Source organism: Erithacus rubecula, assembly GCF_903797595.1.
Source record: "Erithacus rubecula genome assembly, chromosome: 5".
Classification (NCBI taxonomy): Eukaryota; Metazoa; Chordata; class Aves; order Passeriformes; family Muscicapidae; genus Erithacus; species Erithacus rubecula.
Window position 1 is genome coordinate 67,795,402 of NC_136687.1, and position 15,504 is coordinate 67,810,905.

Here is a 15,504-nt window from a genome sequence, read left to right on the forward strand (position 1 = left end):
TTTAGAAATATACTGATCATTAAGGTTCTTAAAAAACAGCTATGTACAGCAGCTACTGGCACAGGAATATCTCTAGGTTTGGTGTGTGTCTCATGGTTCAGTCCCACAAACAAAATGATAGGTCCTGAAAAAAGGAAGAAACAGCAGGAAATAAAACTGAGGGCCACAAAAGTAAAGGGTTTCTTGATGTCCTGTGGGTTTTGAAAGATTATTTAGCACAGTACTTGCTTCCCAAAAGGCCTCTGATAGTTGTTCTTATGATACATCACATTTGTTTCTCAAAAACGCCATATTAGCAAATCTCAGTCCACTTTGTTTCTACTGTTGCACTTGGCACAGGCTGGTATGATGAAATATTTAAAAACTGTGCATCCTTTTCATTTCCAGGTCAATTACTCTCAGAATTAATGTCCTTTGCATCCCCACACTTGGAGTAAAACTAGTTATCACCTGTAAATTTGGAAATAAATGAGTGTGAAAATGGATCATCCTAAAATGCCATCAATAAATTCCTCTTTCTAATACCAGGACAACTTTGTTGTTTGCACTCAAAGCAGCATGAAAGCACTGAGTAGGAGAAAACTCAGTATAATATTTAATATTGTTAAACAAACATGAGCACTGAAGTTCAGCTCTCAGCAGTTATATGAACCATTGGCATGAAGTACAGGACAGACAACAGAAGATATCTAGAAATAAACATGGACCCTGTATTCCAAACTTACATATTAACTCCAGGGCACCAGGAGTGTTCTTGCTAACACTGCACAATGCTGCAAGGGAAAATTCCAGAGAGCTCTCAAGAAGCAACACTGCACTCACTGTGCTGAATTTCAGCCCTGCCCTCCCAGCCCTGAGCTGTAGTTTTCTGGAGACATCTTTGGTACAGCCTGAGAGCACCTCAAGAGCTGTTCTAAGGCATCATTCACCAAACCACAGTTTTTTACCACCTTACAGTTGTCCACAAAATACCTAAACATGTGTTTCTGTCCCACTGAATGTCTCTCAGGATTTGAAAGGAGATGGGTCTTCTCTGACAGAGGAATATGGTCAGTAAAATAACTACAGACTGAATTTACAAGCTCTTTCCTCAGATTTTGTTAGGCTAAGGCAGCACAGGTCTGAAAGGTACAGATTGTTCATCAATTCCCATCATTCTCCACAAATGTGGGATTTTGCTATGACCACCTGAAAACAATCCCAATGTCTAACATTATGACATTTCTAACACTGCTCTTCTGCCAACCTGGCTCTCCTGCACCATCCTTCATTAAGAGTTATCCAAATAACCTATAAATTCCCAAATCAGAGACACAATGCTGTCTTTTACCTACAAAAAAATCAGGAGCAGACTCAACAAAATGCAGAAATTTTATGGCAAAAGCAACAGCCTGTAGAAATTTCATTGTATGAAACTATTCTGTGGATTCACCTCAGTTTTATGTGGTTTTGATTTTTCATCTCAGTTTTTATTCCTGGAACGTAAGATGCATTACCTTGGAATTTTCCTGAATGAAAACTGCCTGCAAATATTTTGAACTTAGATATGTCATTTGCTTTATTTCAAATGTCTTTAAAAGTACACACTGAAAAACAAAATAAAGTATTATGCATGCACTTAGTCAAATCTCCAGAAAACTGGTAATTGAACTGTTGGTATTATTCCCATGAGGAATACTACAGAGCTATGGCCAAACTGCCCACCTGAGGAAGAGAAACAGAGTCCAAAAGGGAACCTTAAAGACCAAGGAAGTGTTTAAAGACCACCTGCTTGGCTCTACCACGTGGGTGCTCACAAAGCAAAGTGCTGCAAGGCAGCACAAAACCTCCAGTTGTGTGGGTTGATATCCACAAAAATTCATTAAAACATAAATCGTAGTATCTGCCACCAGGAAGCTACTCTGCACTCAGCAAGGATCCAACCAGGTACTTGTTTGGGAATTTTTGAAGCATCTCACTGAGTCCTAGAAAAGTAATTTTGATTTTATTCCATATCCTGGGCCTCTGTGCAAAGTGCACATTTCTTCCTGTGTCTGATCTCTTAAGTTACTGACTGATCAATGGGAAATGTTTCAGAGAGGAGAGCAATGTTTAAATAAGAGATTACTCTTGGGAGGATATCAGTACAAATGAGAAATTGCAAAAATTCTGAAATAGCAGCTCTTGCAAATGTTTACCCATCTGTTTGGCTTTTTTCTGGATGTTGGTGAACATCAGTACCCACTGAAAACCAGAGCAGGCCCTAACAAATTCAGGTGCTCTAATCAGCAACAGATGTCTACATTACCCATCTCATCTTAATAAAGTGATTTAAAATTAAAATTGTCTAATTTCAAGTGGACTGAGCCCTCTCTGGGTGAGTTGTTGCTATACAATACCAACATGCTTTGCTTTTGAACAAATACTAGCAAAAAAAGGCTATAGGATTAGCCCTGATGACTTTTTCGTCTGATGCCTTGAACTCCTTGTTTGTCATTTGATAAGGAAATTTACGCAAAACTTTATCTTTTTTGGGTGCTGGGAGGTTCAACCTCTTCAGGATGAAAAGGCCCATAGTAACAAGACAGAATAAATAACTAATATAAAATTAATTTTTCACAAGGACAGGTGAAGTTTTGTAATCTTCTTCAGGCCAAAATGCAGTCTACAGATGCCAGCTCAAGGGTTAATATTTTACAAGCATGGGTAGTAAAGGGTATATAAGCAAATGTTCTTCCTTCAATCTTCCTAGCATTTTTGAGCAATTTTGCTCACACCATAATCTGAAACCATGAAGTGGTTAACATTAATTTCATTTCTTTTTCTCCTGAGTTCTGCCAGATCCAGGAATCTGCAAAGGACTGCACGAGATGCAGGTAAGAAAGGACTAATTAGTTCTCTTGGATATCTCCATTCTGTCAATTTAATGTCTTTAATACAGTTTCACAAACAATTTGTGGGAGCCTGATCTATATTGAACGGAAAAACAGGATTGACTTGAAAGGAAACTAAATTAAGGGACAGTGGGAAGATGGGTAGGACACTCAGGACAATTTAACTGGGCCAGTAAATGTGGTGCCATCCCTCTGCAACACCTGTGTGGTGCATGAACAGATGTCAGTGACTCAGGATCTGTTCCTTTCCAGCATGGAAAAAGCCAGTGCACTGTGCTTTTTGGAAGTTCTGTCTTTTGACAAGTTAATAACTTAGTGTTCAAAAGAAGAACATTTGCTCTAATCAAACTGCAGCTGCATTGCTTTATCTGCAAAGGACATGTTTCCTAACCCTAAATAAGTCCCAACGGTCATTTTGAATATCAGAATTAAGTAGCTGCTTACAGAGGTAAATATTCTAATAAAGTCCTAACAATCACTTGGGTTCCCTCAAAAGACAAGCAAGCCTAAGAGTTATCTGCAGGTATCTGTAGACAAATGAAGAAGAAAATGTTCAAGTTGTTATGCTGTCAAGTACAGAAGTTAGGTGAATGCTGAACACGGGTGCAAATCTGGCCCGTGGTGCCCAGCATGTATTTTTCAGTGTGCCAGTGCCAGTGAGCATCACTGCTCCCTCTGGTTTTCTTCCCAGACCACAAGAGCCCGATCGCCCACCGCTTCAACGACCTGAAGGAAGAGACATTCAAGGCAGTGTAAGTGACTGCTCACCTTCCATCTTCTGATGGCTTTTATGCCTCTTTCACACTGGACCCAAAAGGAAAGTAAGACACACTGTAGGAGCTCACAAGCAGTGTGCATGTCTCACTGAAACACTGATTTAGCCCCTTACTGGTATTGCAAAACCTAGAAACATTTTAAGACCTGCAAACGTCACAATGACTTGCTCGCTCCCTGGGAGAAGAACTCATTGCAAACCTTGTGAAAAAGCCTGTGCTCCTTTTCTGAAAATAAAACAGGCATGAGGAATACAGGTTTGCTATCCTTAGAATGAATAAAAATAATGCTGCATTGAGATATTGCCAGAAAAAAACCACAAACAAACCACCAACCTCAAAAAAAAACCCAAAAAAAACTGTGACAGATTTTCTGAGACAATTCAGTGATTTTAATTTCAAACTGCTTTTGGGAAAGACAGAGGGCCCTGACAGACATCTAAATACTGAGAGAAGGCAGCCTAAAGATCATAATTTATAACAGTGGCCAAATCCTGCTTAGGTCATGCCATTTATGAGTTTGCTGGTAAAAGTGACAGAAAATTCCAATCACAGTCTTTTCTGGCATGCTTTTAATTTATTATTGGGAAGCTAAAATGGTTTTTTGGGAAGCTTAAAAACATGTTCAGAAAGGAGGTGGATCCCACAAGACAGATGTGGGATCTGGCACTGTGCTCTGCACAGTTTTCTGGTTAACTTTTGTGCATGTCATGTGAACAAACAAGGTTAATTCAGAGGCACCTTTGAAAATACAGCCTGCTGTTTCTCATTTTCCTACTCCACACTGTGCTCTGTGTTTCAGAACCATGATCACATTTGCCCAGTACCTGCAGAAGTGTTCCTACGATGGACTGTCTAAGCTGGTGAAGGATGTTGTTGATTTGGCCCACAAGTGCGTGGCCAACGAGGATGCTCCCGAGTGCTCCAAATCACTGGTAGGCACTGAATCCTTCAATACTCTAATTCCCCTTGCTCTGTGCAGCTGCCAGGATCACCCTTCTGGAGGACCTACACCTCAACCTTCCAGGTGTGCCTGTTATCACAGGCCAATGCTCAGATTTGAGTGCTTAAACCAAATAATTTGGTTTTGTCAGGTTCTAAAACTGCCTTGGGGTCACATGTTGGAAACCAAATACCATGCTTTGGCACATTCATCCTAGCATTGCCTGAAAATAAACATTAGCATTTTGTACAAAACCCTAGCTGTGAAGTTCAGGCCTAATTCTGGATATTCAAGTGACCCAAGATTTTCAGACTAGGATGACTTGAAAAGGTGTGTGTGCTAATTGAAGGCACATAGTTTATGAAGATTTAAAAAAATTCCTCTAAAATCAGGGAACGAAAGAAGTTTGCAGGTATTTAGGAACCCTGGGCATCTAACAGTTTCACCTAGACATAGTTCTCCCTAAAGGTTTCCATCAAATTCTGCTTCAATTAATCTGAAAATTCTGTTTAGTCAGATTATAAGTAAAAGGAGATCAGTGTCTTGCACAGAGTATTTTAAATTATAATTAACCTTTTCCAGTAAAGCACTGGAACAGTTTCGATATTGGACTACATAAAATAAAACTTAAAAAAAAATATGTGAAAAACAGTAGATTATTTTGATTTATGGTCTAAATCCTATCAGTAAAAGTGTATTTACTATTCAGGCTGGCTCTTGTTCTGCAAATAAACAGACAATACATTGCACTGCCCATATATAAACAGTGATTGTGGCCCTTTACAGCCCTCTGTTTTCCTGGATGAAATCTGCCAAGTGGACAAGCTCCGTGACTCGTACGGGGACATGGCTGACTGCTGTGGGAAAGCTGACCCTGAGAGGAACCAGTGCTTCCTGTCCTACAAAGTTCACCAGCCAGACTTCATCCCACCATACCAGAGACCAGCTGCTGATGTCATCTGCAACGAGTACAAGGAGCACCGGGTGCAGCTCCTGGGAAAGTAAGGACAATGGCCACTTCTGCTTGCTCATCCTGATCACATTTCCTCATTTCATGTGAGACCATGGCATTAAGGACCACATTCTATAAATCTTGGATGACCTTTCTTCCCCAAACCTGCTGGAAACTCACAGTGTTTCCAATACTGATTTAATAACCTACTTGCTCCAGCTTCCCACTACTCTTGGTGTGACTGGCAAGAATGAAGAAAGATAACAGTGAAAATAAGAAAAATAGGAAATAAAGTCATGGTGAAAGGCCCACAGATGAATTTTTCACACTGAAAATCAGAATTTTCAAATACCTGACAACACATTTTTAAAAAGCAGATGTACATCAAACCAGATGGCTGACAACATCTGAAGTTCATCCTTCACTCCCAGTTACTGAGTCCTGCCTTGGGAAGAGTGAGATTTAGCAGAGTGTTTCCCATCAGCAGGAACTATGTCTCAAAAGCAGATTACTAAACTAGATTTCTAAAGCAGATTTCTAAACTAGGAAGACGTTAGAGAGGCTGCAAGAGGTTTAAGGCCATTTGCTGTTGTCACTGGAACATGGAACTTAGGCTTTCCTTTTCCTTATAGTTTCGTCTACACTGTTGCAAGAAGAAACCCCTTCCTGCATGCTCCAGCAATCCTGGGTCTGGCTGTTGAGTATGAAAATGCACTCAAAAGCTGCTGTCCAGAGAGTGATGTTGGTTCTTGCTTGGATGCAAAGGTACAGCAAATTTGTCTCTGTAGATAAACACTAATCAACTGAGTGAGAGACAAGCAGAATTCTCCTCTTCATGCAAATCTTTGCAGGAAGAACTTGGAGAGACAGGCCAGGATTGATCATATCCATGGGATGTAATCAGCTTAATGTGACAATGTGTGTCCTGTTACCACAGGCAGCTGTCATCAAGGAGAGAGCCAAGCATATTGGTGTGAAGCAGAAGCATTCCTGTCGAGTCCTGGAGAAGTATGGTGAGAGGACCTTCCAAGCAAGGTAAGTTCCAATCACTTTTTTTTGATACAATGTAAGCTTGTCAAACTGTGAGTGAGACCGAGCAAAGGCTCAGCTGTGAGAGCTGCAGAGCAGTTAAATCATCTCTGGAGCCAGTCCAGAAGATGGAGAATTAACTATTGGAGTGTCACTGGGAACCAGAGATTACAGTGTGTTTAATCCACACTTTAGCCAAAGCTGTACTCTGTTCCAGTGCCTACAGCTTTCAGTGATGGACACATCACTAATCAGCAGAGTAAGGTGCTAGTCTGAACCTTATGCCAACCAAAAAGTCAGATTGGGCAGAATCACAGTTGTTAAAACATTTCTTTGTAAGATAAAGAAAAGCTTTTACAATTAATAAGTGGACCACCTGTCTGGGCACAGAGAGGTGCTTTTGTTCTGTGGCCAGTCTGACACACTAATATTGACCAGGAGTATCTTAGAGACATAGTCAGCTTTCATTTGAAGGTATAATCAGAAGTATATCTACCTGTGCCAAGTAATGTGGAGTACCTGCCAGTCTCTCAGGAGTGATGGGGAATACTAGGGTGGGATTCTTACAGTTCAGGCAGAACAGAAGAATCACAGACTTGTTCCTTTCTGGCTTTTCTGGTGCAGGTGTTGATGCCCCTTTGTTTTCAGCCACCAGTAATTAGATGAGAAGAATGAGTATTTTCTTGAAACAATCCCGATTACCCTACTGTGTGTTAGTGACTTGCAAGGTTTGTGCTCCCTACAGTGCTTTAAAACAAGTGTCTTTTTCTCCTGTTCTGCCCAGTAAACTTGCTCGTATGAGCCAGAAGTACCCCAAGGCTCCCTTTGCAGAACTCGTGAAGATGGTCCACGATGTGAAGGATGTCTACAAAGAGTGCTGTGAAGGGGACATGGTAGAATGTGTGGATGACTGGGTGAGCTCCCTATTTTAAAACAATGTTTGCACTGCATACAAATCATACATAAAAGAAAAGAAAGCAGAGGCAAAAACGCTGCCTGTCAAACCATGAATCCAGCTTTCCTGTAGTGCCAGTGATTGCTAGAGAACAGATTAACAAAGCCCTGCAACAGTGAGATGATTTCAATATTGCCTGGCTGACTGAAACCTGAACACTTGTGGAACCAGCTGGTTCCAGTGCTCTGGGGTTATATCACGTTTTGTCCTCCCCCACAGCCAGGCATCTTGTCAGGACTGACAAGATCCATCAGCCTGGGACAGAGCACTCCATGATGTGCTCATGCCCTGGTGATTTCTCTTTGTGTGCAGACAGCACTTTTTTAGGAAAGTGCTAAGTAAATAGCTGACCTGAGTGAAAAGGGGAGAGTCTGAAGTAGAGAGAGCAGGCTAATGAATCCCTCTTTAAGTTATTATTTCATAGTTTGTCTGATACTATGTGTTCATTTTACAGTCAGAGCTGGTGGCCTCTTTGTGCTCTAAACAAGATGTTTTCTCAAGTAAAATCAAGCCCTGCTGCGAGCTGCCAGTTCTGGAACGGACCAGGTGCATCATTGAGGCAGAGTTTGATGACAAGCCTGACAATCTTCCTTCACTAGTTGAAAAATACATTCAAGATAAGGAAGTGTGCAAAAGCTATGAGGCAAACCATGATGCATTCCTGTCAGAGTAAGTAGTGCCAACAGCATTCCAGCCAAGCCCTTTGTTCTGAGGAAATGTCCCTGCTCTTACTGCACTGTGCTTGATGAAAGCAGCACGTTACTCAGGAGCTCTGTCTGCCCCTGTGCCTTTCAGGTTTGTTTATGAATATTCACGAAGACACCCCGAGTTCTCCACACAGCTGATCATGAGGATTACCAAGGGATATGAAACACTCCTGGATAAGTGCTGCAAGACAGACAACCCTGCTGAGTGCTATGGGAATGCTGTAGGTGCAAAGTTTTGTTTGCAGATGCCTAGAATGCTTGCTCGGTCCCTGCCATGAAAGAATTGTTGAGCAGCTCCTACAGAACAGCAGACAGAAAGCTTTAGGACAGACTAATTCCAGGGAAAGTTAATGGTGGGAGATGAAGCAGTCCACAGCCCATGGCAAGGATGCAGGGTTATCTCAGATGACAGAGGAATTCCATTTGTCACATTACAGTATTTCAGACTAGTCTGATGCCTCTGTATCTCCCATGTGATTCTGCTTGTCCTGAGGCTGACAATGAACAGCTCAGTTATTCTCTGAGCTCCACGGCCTACGCTGAGTATGGCTGCTCATGGATTGCAATGGGAATGTGCATGCCCAGCACACAGAGACGCCTCAACTTAGGTCTGAGCTGCAACTCAGCCACACACAAGACACAGCATAAAAGCTGAGTTCCTGAAAGCTTTGGCCAAGAGATGTTCCCCTCGTGGCTGATAATAATTTGAAATATTTACTTGATTTAAACAAATAAAACACAAGCCCTTACTGTTTAGAAAATAAATCCAGCAGGGAATTAATTTAAATTACATTTTTAAAATGTGGCTGCTTTTTTCAAGAAAATTTCTCTCAGAACTTGAGACCCACTAGGGAATCAAATCCCACCTACACAATCCAGGCTATATGGAAGTGATGAACCGCGCACAATGAGTATTTTGTAGTTAAAGTTTAGAAGAGGTCAGAAGTTACATTTGTATGACTGGTAGCAGCAAGTCCTGCTCTAATATTGCCAATACATTTGTACTTGTTTGCAGCAAGAGGAACTGAACAAGCATGTCAAGGAGACTGAGGATGTTGTGAAAACGAACTGTGAGCTGTTCAAAACCCATGGAGAGGAAGAGTTCCTTAAAGGGTGAGCAATTCCTGATAACTATTCTGGAGTGTAATCAATCACACTGGCTGCTTTGGGCAGATTGATTTGGTCTTCACTTCTGTTTTCTCTTCAGTGGGCTAGATGTGCTCATATTTGAGGAATGCTCTACTAACAGTCATTTTGATCTGACTTTGTCAGAATCCTGGTCCGCTACACTAAGAAAATGCCCCAGGTATCCACTGACACCTTGCTGGAAATCGGGAAGAAAATGACAGCAGTTGGCAGCAAGTGCTGCAACCTTCCTGAGCAGAAACGCATGTCTTGTTCTGAGCACTATGTGAGTACCTGGATTGACTCTGTTCCCTTCTTCTCTTAGAGACTTTTCCTGTTTGCAAAAACACTGAATTCTGGTGAGATGGCAAACAAGTGGTTTTTCATAAACAGCATGCTAAGCATTCACCTAGCAGAATTCCAAGTCTGTTTATTTTTTAATGGATGTGAGAGCCTAAATAGCTATCTGATGGTAGCTTGTAAGAATTTCAGTTAAACTTTGCTTTCCCTCAGAAGGCAAAAATAAGTTCAAAGAATCATAGAGCCATAGAATGGCCTGGCTTGGAAGTAACCTTAAAGATCAACCATTTCCAACACCCTGCCATGAGCAGCGACACCTTCCACTGGACCAGGTCACCCAGAACTCCATGTCTGAGACTGTGGCAGGTTGGCAGGAAAAGCTAAACAGTTTCCTAGAACCCTCAAACCTACTGACTGTAGCCCAATGCCCAGACAGTCTGCAGATGAAGAAATGCCTTACTCCAGGAACACCTACATATTTTAAATTTTAAACTCTTGCCATTTCCCAGCAGGTGTTACATTCAGTAGGCTCCACTTCCAACTATGCTACTGTTATAGAAGCATCACCTAGCTGCTGAGTTTTTGGGAAGAGGTAACTCACCTTTGCCCTCTCTCTTCTTTTCAGCTGAGCATCGTCATCGAAGACATGTGCAAGAGGCAGGAGAGCACCCCTATCAACGACCAGGTTTCACAGTGCTGCAATGAGCTCTACTCCTACAGGAGACCATGTTTCACTGCCATGGGCGTGGACACCAAATATGTGCCTCCCCCCTTCGACCCCATGATGTTCAATTTTGATGCGAAAATGTGCAGCGCTCCTCCGGCTGAGCGCGAAGCGGGGCAGCTGAAGTAAGCGCCAAGAAATGCCCTGCAGGGAAGCTTCTCTACTGTGGCACTTTGGGGAGTGCAGAAGGAAGCTACACCCTGTCTTCTCATCTGGCTGGGGCTCCACTAGTGGCAGAGAGAACCACATGGAACTATGTGTTTGCACTGACCTGGGCAGCACATAACATGGAAGCTTGGAAGAAACGAAATAGAATTTTTTCTTCACTTAAAATCACTCTTTTAACTGACCAGTTTCACATAGGCCCACTGCCAGTGCAAATCTTGAGATGTACTTAAAACAACATCCACTTCATTTCCCTAAGTTTTTCCCCACCTGTAACCGAGTTAACACAAAACAAACAGGTGGTTGTGTTAAGACTGGGAGTTTGGAGTCACCAACAGGCACAGGCTCATCTAGGCATGACAGAAACCCCTCCTAAATGAGCTGTGCCTGTGGGGAATGGTGTCCTGTGAAGTGGGGAACCCAACTACAGCAGGCAAGATTCACTGTGTCTTGTGGCTTTGTTTCCAGATTGCTCATCAACCTCATCAAGCGCAAGCCCCAGATGACAGAAGAACAACTAAAAACCATTGGTGAGGGTTTCACTGCCATGATGGAGAAGTGCTGCAAGCAGGCAGATATTGAGTTATGCCTGGGAGAAGAGGTACTTTCTGTCTCCTTTTTTTAAAACAAACCAAACAACCACACATACACACCAAAAAACCCCTAGAAAAGCACCCAAACCACGTGAACCTGGAACAGGAACCTGGAAACTGTGCACTAGAGAGCTGTTCTGCAAATTGCTGTGGTCACTTGTCCATGTGCCCTTACAATAAACAGCCAGAGCTTATTCTGTAGCTTGGCAGCATGGATTGTAGTCCCTTATAGAACAATTTCACACTGAAAGCTGTCTGGAGGTAACTTAGTCAAACCACTTACTCAAAGCACATCTAAATCCTAGATTAGATGAAGTTCTGTAAGAAGTATCAACGAGCCATAGTTGAAAAATATCCATGGGTAGAATTTAACTATCTCTAGCATACATGCACTTCCTTTTGTGCTACAGATCCTTACAAAACTCTGGGATTACCAGTAAAAAGTGCATCTGGGTCAATTCTCAGAACTGCCTAGCAAATACAGATATATTGGGAGTTCATGTCACAGGAAAAGGTTCTCTGGAGCCACATTGCACTGGCAGAAAGTAAAAATGACACTTTGCAGTACCAGCCTCATTATAATGTAGAGCTATTACTAATACCTTAAACTGCTTATTAATTTTTTATTTCTATCCAAAATGTTACATAGTGAAAAATACTGGAAATACTTAAGAAATAATTTTTTTGTCTCTAATCAGTTCCAAAAGTTTATTTTCTGCTTTGGCAAATTTGGAGGATACACAACATCCAGGGGCACTGAGTTCTAGGGCCAGGAAGGACCATCAGAATTATCTTTTGAACCATAACAACTCAGACACAAGTTTAAGTCACTAACAATTCCCTCTTAAGCACAACCTACTTCTCTCCTTGGTTTCTCACTCACAACTGTTTGTGTTCCTTTTCTTAGGGTGCTGCCCTAATAGTCCAGAGCAGAGCCACACTGGGAATTGGTATTTAACCCACAGCAGGTAAGAGCAGTAATGCACACACATTGCCTGTCAGTCTGTCTGCCCCTTCCCGCCCACCCTTCCACCCACTTAACTTCTTTATCCCCAAAATGCATCCAGCTTCCCTTCAACCACCACCACCTCTGCCTTCCCTAATTGTTTTACCACCTGCCACTGCACAGGGCTCAAAGAACTCAAGTACTACCAGTACACTGCCATTTTACAAAATCCTCCCTTTTGTCTCTCCCATCTAGCTTGCCAGTGGGAAAAACAAGAAGAACAAACTTTCCGTGTAACTTCTCCCACCCCTTACCCTTTTTCTTTTGGTACTGAATGAATATTTCATGAATCTTCTGTTTTGTCACACTGTGTGCTTTTCAATTCCTTTACTTCAAGAAAACAAAAAAAATAAATAAAGGCTTTATAAAACTGCACCTGCCCTTGTCTGCTGGTGACCACCACGAAGCAAAGCTCTGCAGTGCTGCCGGCACCAATCACTGCTCTAAGTGGAATACATGGGCAGAGTCGACATTGCAGGTTTCATTCTGCTTATTGCTCTTGGAAAGTTTTTATGAAAGAATAAGGAAGTTGTAAGACATTTAGCTAGACTTTAATATCCTGATTCAATTGCATGTTGATTTTAGGCTTTACTTCAGCCATTACAATTACATATTAAGAGACGCTTCAAATGTACTACTCGCTAAAGAAGATCATAAGCAAGGAGCTCTTCTGAGAAAAAAAAAAATTACTGTTATACCAGTCACAAATCAAGTATCTCTTCATTTGCAACGGGTTGCAAACAGCCCTGATCTAAGACACTTTTCATGTCTTAACTCATTTTTAAAGATGTGTTTTAAATTTTCTGAGAAGCTCACCACCCAAACCATGCACTCACTGCAGGAAACTCCCCGGAAAGACATTTCCGGGACCTCTGCCAACCAAACCGTGTGCTTTGCTAGGACGTATTTCATTTCACCGGCCCGGGGAGGCTTGGGCCGTGTTCTCCCCCAGCCCCGGCCCGGTCCCCAGCCCCGGGAAAGCTCCAGTCCCGCCTCCGCTCACCTGCTCCGGGCTGCCGCTCCCTCCCCAAGGCGCGCGGAACCAGACAAGGAGCGCCCTCCCTGCAGCTGCTGCCTCTGCGGCCAGCGCGGCCACCGCCCCGCCTCTCTGCCGGTCCCGCCCCAGCCCCGTGCGGCGGCTGCTGTCATCGCGCCGGGCTCCGCACGAGAATCCGGGCTCGGAGCTGCCCCGGGACCGGCGCGGGCCGCGCTCCCCGCGCCCTGAACGAGACCAGCTCGCGGGCCGAAGCTGTGCCGAATCGGGCCGAGTTCAGCCGAACAGAGGCGAACCTTATGAGCCGAACCGATCCGAGCTCGGCCCGGCCCAGCCGCTGCTCCCGTGCCCATTGGTGAGCGCGAGCGCCGTCCCTGCTCAGCGCGCTCCTGCCCGACCCCGCGCTCCCGGGCCGGGCCGGCCGCCCGCAGGACTCGGTGCCAGGAAAACAGCGAGCTCGGCGTGTTTAACGGGAGGCGGCCCCGCCTCCCCCGCGCTGCCCTCAGGGAGCCGAAAGCGGCTCCGGGGAGCGCAGCGAGCGGAGCCGAGCCCGGCCGAACCGAGCCGAGCTCCTCCGAGCGCAGCGAGCGGCTCCGAGCTCGGCCGAACCGAGCCGAGCTCCTCCGAGCGCAGCGAGCGGAGCCGAGCCCGGCCGAACCGAGCCGAGCTCCTCCGAGCGCAGCGAGCGGCTCCGAGCTCGGCCGAACCGAGCCGAGCTCCTCCGAGCGCAGCGAGCGGCTCCGAGCTCGGCCGAACCGAGCCGAGCTCCTCCGAGCGCAGCGAGCGGCTCCGAGCTCGGCCGAACCGAGCCGAGCTCCTCCGAGCGCAGCGAGCGGCTCCGAGCTCGGCCGAACCGAGCCGAGCTCCTCCGAGCGCAGCGACCGGAACCGAGCTCGGCCGAACCGAGCTGAGCACAGCCGAACCGAGCCGAGCGGCAACGAGCTTGGCCGGACGCAGCGAGCGGCAGCGAGTTCAGCCGAAGAGACTAGTGTAGCCAAGTGTAGCAATTAACCATGCCGGCTGATCGACTGCTAATCCCTGCCGATCGATTGCTCTGGGCTCGACTGCTAATGTCTGCGGATCGATTGCTCTGGGCTCGATCGTTCATGCCTGTCAATCGATTGCTCGGAGCTCGACTGCTAATGCCTGCCGAACCAGGCGCTGACACCCCTGTTTTCCCGAGGCCCGGCCCGGCCGCAGCCCCGCCATGTTGGAAAGGGCCGTGCGGCGCAGGCGCACTCGGGGTCCTTCAGCGTCGCTCCGCCCACCCCGCCTGGCGCCCCCTGTGGGACTCGGGGCGGGGCCGCAGGCGGCGCCCCCAGAGCGGCCCCGCTGAGGAGCTGCAGCCGCGGCTCCTTCTCGCTCGCTGCCCGTGACGAGCTCTAGCCCGCGGGCGGAGTGAAACAGCCCCTCCCCAGCCCCGTGTGTCCCCGCTGGGCCCTGCCCCTTCCCAGAATGGCGCCCGTGTCACCGCAGGGGCACCGAGTCCCGCTCCTTGATCGCTCCCGGTGAAAAGCGGTCCCTCCTCTTCCCCGCTGCCGTCACAGAGGCTCCTGTGGAGAGGGGCTGACTCTGTCCCATTTCCCGTCCAGAACTGCCCTCCCTGTCTCTGCAGTAACACACGAGTCTCACACAGTGTAGCCTCTGGGATGAAGAGGCTCGTTTTTACAGCATGTTTTATTGGAGGAACGTGAACCTTTTTCTTTATTTTTTCCCTAAGCAGTTCGCTGGAGCCAGAGGCCTGCTGCAGCACGGAGGGGCTGAGCCAGCTTTGCACAAACCACCCCTCCTCTGCCCCCAGCACAGCAATGCCTGGGTGCAGACCAGCAGAGGCCGACATGCCAGGGAAACTCCAAGTGCTCCTTCTCGGGAAAACATCAGCAGCTCTTGCTGCCGTGCTGAGCGTCTGTCGTGTTTCTTCTCTTGGCTCAGGGGACCTGAGCCAGTGAGGGGACTCGGTCCTGATCACGCAATGATCCCCTATCCCAGACAGACAACCCCTCGTGTGCTCCGGGCACAGCACACCACTCCTCACCGGCTTCTGGCAGGGCACAGGGACCAGCAGGTCACACAGCAGCCAAATTTGTGTCCTCAGGCCCTTGGGACAAACGTGGTGACTGCACGTTGCCCAGAGCAGCACTTGGGGACTTGCTTGCTGTGAAGGCTGTGGGGCCCACAGCCATGTGGCTTCTGTGAGCAGGGAATTCCTTGGAGCCCCATTGCACCACTGCTGATTTAACTACTGAATGTCACCCCTCAGGGCACTCAGGGACTCCAGAGTTAGGGACAGGCAGGCAATGAAGCCTGCGCTGCAACAAGGCAGCCAAGAGGAACAGCAAGTCAGCATGGGCACAAGCGGCTCTCG

General features: G+C 45.9%; 1 protein-coding gene across 1 annotated transcript; it reads left to right on the plus strand.

The window, feature by feature from the left end:
- The first annotated feature begins 2,696 nt into the window (after positions 1-2,696).
- ALB (albumin) lies at positions 2,697-12,520 on the plus strand. Its single transcript, XM_079306373.1, has 15 exons — positions 2,697-2,855; positions 3,565-3,625; positions 4,449-4,581; positions 5,376-5,590; positions 6,174-6,306; positions 6,479-6,576; positions 7,355-7,484; positions 7,980-8,194; positions 8,321-8,453; positions 9,248-9,345; positions 9,505-9,643; positions 10,283-10,506; positions 11,015-11,147; positions 12,047-12,107; positions 12,341-12,520. The coding sequence occupies exons 1-14, from the start codon at positions 2,771-2,773 to the stop codon at positions 12,095-12,097; spliced, it is 1,848 nt and encodes a 615-aa protein (XP_079162499.1). The 5' UTR covers positions 2,697-2,770; the 3' UTR covers positions 12,098-12,107; positions 12,341-12,520.
- Positions 12,521-15,504: the final 2,984 nt, after the last annotated feature.

Coding starts and splice junctions, on each gene's coding strand:
- ALB (XM_079306373.1), top strand. CDS start 2,771: ATGAAGTGGTTAACATTAATTTCATTTCTTTTTCTCCTGAGTTCTGCC. Junction 3,626..4,448: donor GAAGAGACATTCAAGGCAGT/GTAAGTGACTGC, acceptor TCTGTGTTTCAG/AACCATGATCACATTTGCCC. Junction 6,577..7,354: donor GAGAGGACCTTCCAAGCAAG/GTAAGTTCCAAT, acceptor TGTTCTGCCCAG/TAAACTTGCTCGTATGAGCC.